Source organism: Salvelinus alpinus, chromosome 18 (assembly GCF_045679555.1).
Source record: "Salvelinus alpinus chromosome 18, SLU_Salpinus.1, whole genome shotgun sequence".
In the NCBI taxonomy this organism is placed as follows: Eukaryota; Metazoa; Chordata; class Actinopteri; order Salmoniformes; family Salmonidae; genus Salvelinus; species Salvelinus alpinus.
The window spans coordinates 20,033,945-20,043,998 of NC_092103.1; the positions used below are offsets into that span (position 1 = coordinate 20,033,945).

General features: G+C 43.4%; 1 protein-coding gene across 1 annotated transcript in view; it reads left to right on the plus strand.

The window, feature by feature from the left end:
• LOC139543969 (3'-5' RNA helicase YTHDC2-like) overlaps nucleotides 1-10,054 on the plus strand; it is a 42,505-nt gene that overhangs the window by 24,686 nt on the left and 7,765 nt on the right. Inside the window, exons 21-28 of the mRNA XM_071350576.1 lie at nucleotides 77-349; nucleotides 526-652; nucleotides 966-1,174; nucleotides 6,906-7,101; nucleotides 7,287-7,393; nucleotides 7,982-8,101; nucleotides 8,242-8,438; nucleotides 8,633-8,828. Of these exons, the coding sequence (XP_071206677.1) occupies nucleotides 77-349; nucleotides 526-652; nucleotides 966-1,174; nucleotides 6,906-7,101; nucleotides 7,287-7,393; nucleotides 7,982-8,101; nucleotides 8,242-8,438; nucleotides 8,633-8,828 (1,425 nt within the window). The remainder of the gene's footprint in view (nucleotides 1-76; nucleotides 350-525; nucleotides 653-965; nucleotides 1,175-6,905; nucleotides 7,102-7,286; nucleotides 7,394-7,981; nucleotides 8,102-8,241; nucleotides 8,439-8,632; nucleotides 8,829-10,054) is intronic.

A 10,054-nucleotide genomic window follows, 5' to 3' on the forward strand; every position in this document is an offset into this window, starting at 1 on the left:
TAGTATATATACATGGCACTGTGACACTACCTAATGAACATAGGTAGAAAACACTGACCATAAAATGTATCCATAGACCATAGACGCCATGGACCCGTGGGAGGACCTGACGGAGCTGGGCTACCACCTGGCTGACCTGCCTGTGGAGCCCCACCTAGGCAAGATGGTTCTGTGTGGTGTGGTGCTCAAGTGCCTGGACCCCATCCTGACCATCGCCTGCACGCTGGCCCACCGCGACCCCTTCGTGCTGCCCTCCCAGGCCTCCCAGAAGAGGGCATCCATGCTGTGCCGGAAGCGCTTTACTGCAGGGACCTTCAGCGACCACATGGCCCTGCTCCGAGCCTTCCAGGTAAGGTGGGAATTTGAGGTTTCAAGTGACTCATTTAATTGCTGTTGAGATGTTTAGAGCCAGATGTATTTAATCCAAAGCATTATTAGCTTGTTTTGATTGCACAAGTCACGTTGAAAAAAATCTCTGTCCAGACGACATGTTCCTAATAATCCATCTCTCTTGTCGTGTTGTAGGCGTGGCAGAAGGCCCGCAGCGACGGCTGGGAGAGGTCCTTCTGTGAGAAAAATTTCCTGTCCCAAGCCACCATGGAGATCATCATAGGGATGAGGACCCAGCTGCTAGGACAGCTCCGAGCCATAGGTATAGACTTACCTATCTTGTTTTATACTCTTCCTCTGGGTAATACAGTGGTACTGAGGGCTCAGGTGGAGCATGGTGGATCAAGGTTGTGGGTTTCTATACTGGATATATTCATTTGACTGGAAGTGGTGTTGGATAAAGACTTATGCTCTACTGAAGCCCACACCTGATCCTGTGTCAAATGAATAATCTTGTTTTAGCCATCCACCTATTTTTGTGCTAACCATATCCTGTGGCCTTTCTCTTTGTCTTCGCCCCCTCCCCCCACGTCGATACATTGATTCCTTTTCCATTGTGTGTGTTCCACCACCAGGCTTTGTGCGGGCGCGGGGCGGCGGAGACATCCGCGACGTGAACCTGAACTCTGAGAACTGGTCAGTGGTGAAGGCAGCCCTGGTGGCCGGGATGTACCCCAACCTGATCCATGTGGACCGTGATAGCTGCTCCCTCTCTGGGGCCAAGGAGAAGAAGGTCCGCTTCCACCCCACCTCCATCCTCAGCCAGACACAGCCCCACAAGAAGGTAGCTAGCTCACATCCTCTGTTCACCTTCAATGAATCCTGTTTGGGGCAGTTCTCTCAAAATCAGGTGCTTCCTGTCTTCTCCATCTATCTTTACTGCATGCTTACATTCAGTCCCAAACCATAATATACTCAAACCCTTTTAACCCAGTGCTGACTCAAAACAACAATCTAAAAACATATTTCTACCTTTATGTTTTAATAGTATTATTTTAAAATAAATAGGGATTAGATCAGCTTTAATATTTCAGATACATTGATGGAAGCTACAATCTAATTGTCTGCATAATTTCCAATCCCCCATGTATTTTTTTGTATACAGTTGAAGTCGGAAGTTTACATACACCTTAGCCAAATACATTTAAACTCAGTTTTTCACAATCCCTGACATTTATTCCTAGTAAAAATTCCCTGTCTTTGGTCAGTTAGGATCACCACTTTATTTTAAGAATGTGAAATGTCAGAATAATAGTAGAGAGAATGATTTATTTCAGCTTTTATTTCACATTCTCAGTGGGTCAGAAGTTTACGAATCAAATCAAAGTTTATTTGATTTGCGCCGAATACAACCGAATACAATACAACCTTACAGTGAAATGCTTACTAACCAATAGTGCAAAAAAGGTATTCGGTGAACAATAGGTAAGTAAAGAAATAAAACAACAGTAAAAAGACAGTTGAAAAATACACTCAATTAGTATTTGGTAGCATTGCCTTTAAATTGTTTAACTTGGGTCTAACGTTTCGGGTAGCCTTCCACAAGCTTCCCACAATAAGTTGGGTGAATTTTGGCCCATTCCTCCTGACAGAGCTGATGTAACTGAGTCAGGTTTGTAGGCCTCCTTGCTCACACACGCTTTTTCAATTCTGCCCACAAAATTTCTATGGGATTGAGGTCAGGGCTTTGTGATGGCCACTCCAGTACCTTGACTTTAGTAGCCTTAAGCCATTTTGCAACAACTTAGGAAGTATGCTTAGGGTCATTGTTAATTTGGAAGACCCATTTGCGACCAAGCTTTAACTTTCTGACTGATGTCTTGAGATGTTGCTTCAATATATTCACGTAATTTTCCTCCCTCATGATGCCATCTATTTTGTGAAGTGCACCAGTCCCTCCTGCAGCAAAGCACACCCACAACATGATGCTGCCACCCCCGTGCTTCACGGTTGGGATGGTGTTCTTCGGCTTGCAAGCCTTCCACTTTTTCCTCCAAACATAATGATGGTCATTATGGCCATTTCATCAGACCAGAGGACATTTCTCCAAAAAGTACAATCTTTGTCCCCATGTGCAGTTGCAAACCGTAGTCTGGCTTTTTTATGGCGGTTTTGGAGCAGTGGCTTCTTCCTTGCTGAGCGGCCTGTCGATATAAGACTCGTTTTACTGTGGATATAGATACTTTTGTACCGGTTTCCTCCAGCATCTTCACAAGGTCCTTTGCTGTTCTGGGATTGATTTGCACTTTTCGCGCCAAAGTACGTTCATCTCTAGGAGACAGAACGTGTCTCCTTCCTGAGCGGTATGACGGCTGCGTGGTCCCATGGTGTTTATACTTGCGTACTATTGTTTGTACAGGTGAAGAAGGTACCTTCAGGCGTTTGGAAATTGCTCCCAAGGGTGAACCAGACTTGTGGAGGTAAATTTTTTTAATAAATTTTTTCTGAGGTCTTGGCTGATTTCTTTTGATTTTCCCATGATGTCAAGCAAAGAGGCACTGAGTTTGAAGGTAGGCCTTGAAATACATCCACAGGTACACCTCCAATTGACTCAAATGATGTAAATTAGCCTATCAGAAGCTTCTAAAGCCATGACATCATTTTCTGGAATTTCCAAGCTGTTTAAAGGCACAGTCAACTTAGTGTAACTTCTGACCCACTGGAATTGTGATACAGTGAATTATAAGTGAAACATTGTTGGGAAAAATGACTTGTGTCAAGCACAAATTAGATGTCCTAACCGACTTGCCAAAACTATAGTTTGTTAACAAGAAATGTGTGGAGTGGTTGAAAACCGAGTTTTAATGACTCCAACTTAAGTGTATGTAAACTTCCGATTTCAACTGTATATATACAGTACCAGTCAAAAGTTCACACACCTACTCATTCAAGAGTTCTTCAAAATTTTTACTATTTTCTACATTGTAGAATAATAGTGCAGACATCAAAACTATGAAATAACACACATGGAATAATTTTGTAAATATATTTTATATTCTTCAAAGTAGCCACAATGACAGCTTTGCACACGCTTGGCATTCTCTCAACCAGCATCACCTGGAATGCTTTTCCAAATGTCTTGAAGGTGTTTCCACATATGCCAAGCACTTGTCTGCTTTTCCTTCACTCTGCTGTCCAACTCATACCGAACCATCTCAATTGGGTTTAGTTCGGGTGATTGTGGAGGCCAGCTCATCTGATGCAGCACTCCATCACTCTTTCTTGGTCAAATAGCCCTTATACAGCCTGGAGGTGTGTTGGGTCATTGTCCGGTTGAAAAAGAAATGATAGTCCCACTAAGCGCAAACGAGATGAGATGATGTATCGCTGCAGAATGCTGTGGTAGCCATGTGCCTTGAATTCTAAATAAATCACAGACAGTGTCACCAGCAAAGCACCCCCACACTATCACACCTCTTCCATGCTTCATGGTAGGAACCACACATACAGAGATCATCCGTTCACCTGCTCTGCATCTTACAAAGACACGGCGGTTGGAACCAAAAGTCTCATATTTCCACCGGTCTAATGTCCATTGCTCGTGTTTCTTGGCCCAAGCAAGTCTCTTCTTCTTATTGGTGTCCTTTAGTAGTGGTTTCTTTGAAGCAATTCGACCATGATGGCCTGATTCACGCAGTCTCCTCTGAACAGTTGATGGTTTATTTGGGCTGCAATTTCTGAGGCTGGTAACTAATGAACTCCCGTCCGCGACAATTGGCCCAGCGTCGTCTGGGTTAGGGGAGGGTTTGGCAGGCAGGGATGTCCTTGTCCCATTGCGCACTAGCGACTCCCGTGGCACGCTGGGCGCAGTGCACACTGACACGGTCGCCAGGTGTACAGTGTTTCCTCCGACATATTGGTGCGGCTGGCTTCCGTGTTAAGCGGGCATTGTGTCAAGAAGCAGTGCGGCTTGGCTGGGTTGTGTTTCGGAGGACGCATGGCTCTCAACTTTCGCCTCTCCCGAGTCCGTACGGGAGTTGCAGCGATGGGACAAGACTGTAACAATCAATTGGATACCACAAAATTGGGGAGAAAAAGGGGTAAAAAAAATTATAAATAAAAACAACTATAATGAACTTATCCTCTCTTCTGCAGCAGAGGTAACTCTTGGTCTTACTTTCTTGTGGTGGTCTTCATGAGAGCCAGTTTCATCATAGCGCTTGATGGTTTTTGCGACTGCACTTGAAGAAACGTTCAAAGTTCTTGAAATGTTCCAGATTGACTTACCTTCATGTCTTAAAGTAATGATGGACTGTTGTTTCTCTTTGCTCATTTGAGCTGTTTTTGCCATAATAGGGACTTGGTCTTTTCCCAAATAGCCCTATCTTTTGTATATCACCCCTACCTTGTCACAACACAACTGATTGGCTCAAACACATTAAGAAGGAAATAAATTATTTTAACAAGGCACACCTGTTGATTGAAATGCATTCCAGGTGACTACCTCATGAAGCTGGTTGAGAGAATGCCAAGAGTGTGCAAAGATGTCATCAAGGCAAAGGGTGGCTACTTTGAAGAATCTCATATAAAATATATTTTGATTTGTTTAACACTTTTTTGGTTAGGCCGGACAAAGTTGAATTACTGTTTAACGGATGCCCTGCCTCACTTTTCTCCACACACCAAAAAAAAAAAAAAAAAATCTGTGTTATTTTTTGCCCAATATATGCTTCTCTTTGTTTATAATGCACTGTCCGCTCTCCCTTGAGGCTTTCCCAAGTTGATGCCCAAGAGACCAAACAGCCGCTGATCACGCGCTCAGATCATGTTCCAGCCTCGGATTGGACAGTGAAACGCACGCTCGCACCTACAGGCAACGAGCAGATGTTTCATTTTTCTCTCATGTGGTCATGGCTGAAGCCAGCGCAAATTCCTACTATTTGTGTCCAGGTTAAATGTGGGACGTCCCTCATTATAAACAAACAGTCAGTTAAATTCATGGTTATTGCATCATTTTCAGATCTATTAGAAGTGATAAATAGACGAAACAACAATGTCATTTAACCAAATGATTGGCCAGAGATCAGGGCATTCATCAGCAAGCTGATAGTATTTTGGACAACCAAATTGAAGTCAAAGTGATTGATGAAATCGAAGTGTCAGCTGTATGGTGATTTGCGATTCATAACTTACATTTTACCGGTACTACCAACTGATAACACCACGACGGAATGCGTTTGAAGCGATGATGCGCCGCCGAGAACAACTAGCATGTCAAGCAAAGTACATCACCAGTGGCACACACTTTGTGCAGATCAGCAGGTGGGGGCTTTTCGTGGCAGCCAGAAGAGACAATCGAAGGAGGATGCGGTAAGCAAAGTTAGTGGGCTCAAATTTAGTCATGCTTGCTCTATATAGATTGATGCTTCTAAGTGTGCATGTTATAAACAACAGATTTTTGGGATGATTAAAAGGTTATATACTCTATGGCTGGATTGATGTATTGTTTCCAATGCTACATTAATTTGGCAGACCTAACTTGATTGACCCTTTTTCTACAAGGCCTAGTCTATGAGAGGCCTAATCATATTTGTATGAATTTTGTTAATGCCTAGGCTATAGAGATGCATTCAGGTAATGAACTCATTATTATGCGTCAACATTTAAATTTCATTACAATTATTTGTCAATCAGTCTTGAATTTGTTAGGCTATACAATTAAGTAGATTAATGAACTGATAATACATTACTTTTTTCCCCCAATAATTTGTGAATATGATAGAATATTGCATTCTATTATACATCCTATGTGAATAATGTTCATTAATGTTCATTTGTGTATTAATAATAATCAAAAGATCTGTCTGAAATTGAATATTTTGCCTTTTGTTCATGTCCATATAGCCTAGGACAATGTGGTAAAGTACTGTTATTCCTTATCCACCTAAGGATTTTTTTTTTTTGCTTGTTCGCCTCACTTTTCTGGGGGGGAAATCCGTTAAACAGTGAATCCATTTTGTCTGGCCTTACTACATGATTCCATATGTGTTATTTCATAGTTTTGATGTCTTCACTATTATTCTACAATGTAGAAAATAGTAAAAATAAAGAAAAACCCTGGAATGAGTAGGTGTGTCCAAACTTTTGACTGGTACTCTGTTATGTCGGAAAAAGTAATTTATAAATTCTTCTGTCCTAGTTAACTTGTTTTTATCATCCAATAGGCTTTGATAAAATATCCAATATCCTCCCCACGTGGAAATTCTGTACGAGTAATATATATGCCAATTATTTGATGGTTCGACCGCATTCTGTCCCCTATCAACACTTTTAAAAACTTTTGGTGCCAGAGAGAATGATATAAGAAAATAGTCAAGACGACTAGCTTGATTAAGCCTCCGCCATGTATATCTCACTAGGTCAGGATATTTAAACCTCCATATATCCACTAGTTCCAATATATCCATGACATTCGTGATTTCTTTAAGTGCATGAGGGTGATAGTTTGTAGTGTGATTTCCTTTACGGTCCATAGAGGTATTTAAAACCGTTTGTACCTTTTCTCCATCACTGAGATCCCCCCAGCCAATGGCCAGGTGGCGGCCGTCCAGTCCCTGCCCACCGATTGGCTGATCTATGATGAGATGACGCGAGCCCATAGGATAGCTAGCATCCGCTGCTGCTCTGTGGTCTCCCCATTCACTGTAGCCATCTTCGGGGGCTGTGCCAAACTGCCCAGCACAGCCCTACAGGAACCTGCCATTCAGAAAGGTAGGGTTATCTTAACTGAAGGAAACATCCTTCAGTTAGATAAGTCTTGCCTGTATTTGCACTTAATATGTTGGAATATGATGGTTCCAAAGAGACTCTTGAAAAATCACTCTCTGCCTGTATGGTCCCTAGTTGATGTGTATTCTGTAAATGGTTAAACCTAACATCCTATGTGTCTGCTGTAGATTACGTGGTGAATGAGAGCAGTGACAGTGAGATGGAGGATCGCTCCACGGCCCACCTGGCTCAGATGAAGATTGACGAGTGGCTCAACTTCAAACTGGACAGAGAGGTGAGGACATAACTTGGTTATTTTGCAGTGCTGATATGTTCTGTCTGTACTTAAAGAGCCCTTCAAGCAATATAACTGGGCATTTCATTTTTACAGCAGTTTTGCATCTAGTGCTCATCACCTTCCAGTGTTTCCCCTATATTTATTTAGCAGCAGTGGACCTAATGTTTATAAAAAATTAAAAAAAGATTTTCCTGTGTTTTATCAATTTTGCCACACTATGAGGTTGGAATAGTACTATGAAATTGTGAAAATGCCCTTTTAGTGTGTGAGCTGTTTGAAAAGACATTTGATTTACTCAGATGGCTTATGCCATGTTCTTATGATATGGCAAAATGTGTAAGATTGCAGGAAATTAGCTTTAAAACTACTATTTTTCACTCTAAAAACTACTATTTTTCACTTTAGAGGCTCTAAAAGGGCCTCTAAAAACGTTGGCCGGAGATGGCGCCGTTGGCCATGCCCACTACCACGCCCCGTGCTAACTTTGCCACAGCTGCTGAATAAAATCCTAGGGGAAACACTGCCTTCTTATTTGTGTAACCCACGCTTTTTCTCCATCACTTCCTCCATCCACCTGTCTGTCAGATGGTGGGTCTGGTGTTCCAGCTGAGGCAGAAGTGGCACAGTCTGTTCCTGAGGAGGATCCGCTCCCCCTCCAAGCCCTGGTCCCAGCTGGATGAGAACACCATACGGGCCCTGGTTTCTGTCAGTACAACACTCTGGCTTAAATTATGAAAGAAATACTGGAAATACCACCGTAAATGGGCCTGTAAACCTGGTAGCTGTACCACCGGGTACAGTACCTGTATCTGTCACTGACCCATACATCCCCAACCTGTCTCCAGGTGCTGGGGGCTGAGGATCAGACTGCGGGGCTGCAGCAGCCCACAGGAATTGGCCAGAGGCCCCGACCCATGTCCTCTGAGGAGCCCCCCCAGACCTCCTCCTGGAGGACCGCCAACAGCAGGAGGACCTCCGGCCCCACAGCCAGCACCGACGACGAACTCTTCATCCCCACCCCCTCACAAAAAGCCACAGACAGGTGAATAGAGAAGGTTGGATGTGTCAGTATGGGAAATGGACCAACTATGATCAAATGTTTTATCTCAGTATTCACAATGCCTTATAGATTAACGAAGTCTATATCAACCTGTTAATTACATTTTTGTAAATCTGATCTATGTCCAGTTCCTGCCCAGTCCAGTAATCCACCCACACCTCCCTCCCCTCCTCCAGGTCTTCCAGACTGTCCCCTGCCTCCAGACTGTCCCCTGCCTGGGCCCTCCTGCAGCCCAAAGTCTCCCATGGCAGCAGGGACAAGTGCTCCGAGCTCCCCACAGATGACCACTCCTCCACCACCAATTCTCCTGAATCTGCTTCACTCTGCCTCCACAGCCCCTGTGCCAGCCCCTCCCCAACCTCATCTGGAAAGGTACACTAATTACCTATATCTTTATTTAGGGATGCAAACTAGTCACCTTTCAACGAAATTCGAAGTTTTGAATACAAAATAGGTGACCTGTGTGATTCGTGTGAATCTGATGAGAAAAGTTTGGGGGGGAGACTTTGGATCACACTACTGGCTGTAAGCGAACGAGTGATGCGCGTTTGGAGCAATACTAGCTGTATCCAAGGCTCAGCCAGTCGTTTACATAACAGAATGCAGCACCCGACTGAAGAGAGAAGAGACAAGCAATTTACTAGTTACAGCATCAGCGCGTGCTCTGGAAAGACAGCAGATAATAGAAAGGCAGTTTGCCATTTACAGCAGCGCGTCCCCTGAACGATAACGAAGAGGTAGGTGAAAAGCCTGACCACGGAGACGGGTGAGAAGGTGATGAAGCGTACTTACATGAGCTGTAACCGAGAAACAAGTGGCATTTGGAAAGTTTGAGGTGAGGGAGAAAGTGTGGTGGAACAAGTATTGTTTGCATTGTTTAGTAACGTCATCTTGCTAGCTGGATCGAATTCTCCGTTAGCTAGCCCGAGAAATGTTGAGCTACATTAGCCAACTTAACTGATCAAATAATTGAGTTTATGGTGTGAAAATTAGCTGGCTAATAAAGTCAGACAGCAAAGTTAGCTAGCTAACGTTACAACATCAGATGAGCTAACATTAGTAACCTAACCAATTCGCTATAGTATTAACTTAATTGGTAAAACGTTACGACTCCTTGCCGTTCCTCATATAACGCGTTAGTTGCTTACTGGACCCTGGCAAACTGAAATATTAACTAGCTAACAAACTAACTGCTATCTGTGAACTAATGTTTTCCCTCTACAATATGTGGTTAATTTTCAGATTGAGAGAATTAAGTAAAAATGAGGCGTTGCTTGTTAATAAACAAGTTGATTGGTGCTCCCGAGTGGCGCAGCGGTCTAAGGCACTGCATCTCAGTGCTAGAGGTGTCACTTCGAATCCAGGCTGTATCACATCCGGTCGTGATTGGGAGTCTCATAGGGCGGTGTCCAGGCGTCATTGTAAATAAGAATTTGTTCTTAACGGACTTGCCTAGTTAAATAAATAATAAGTGAGGACTGGATGCCACTATAGAGGTGAAAGGAACACCTCACACCTACCCTCTTTCGCACTTTTCGCACTTTTCCAATACAGTGGATAAAAAGGAGTATGCCAGGTGTGCTCTCTGCCTGAAAGAG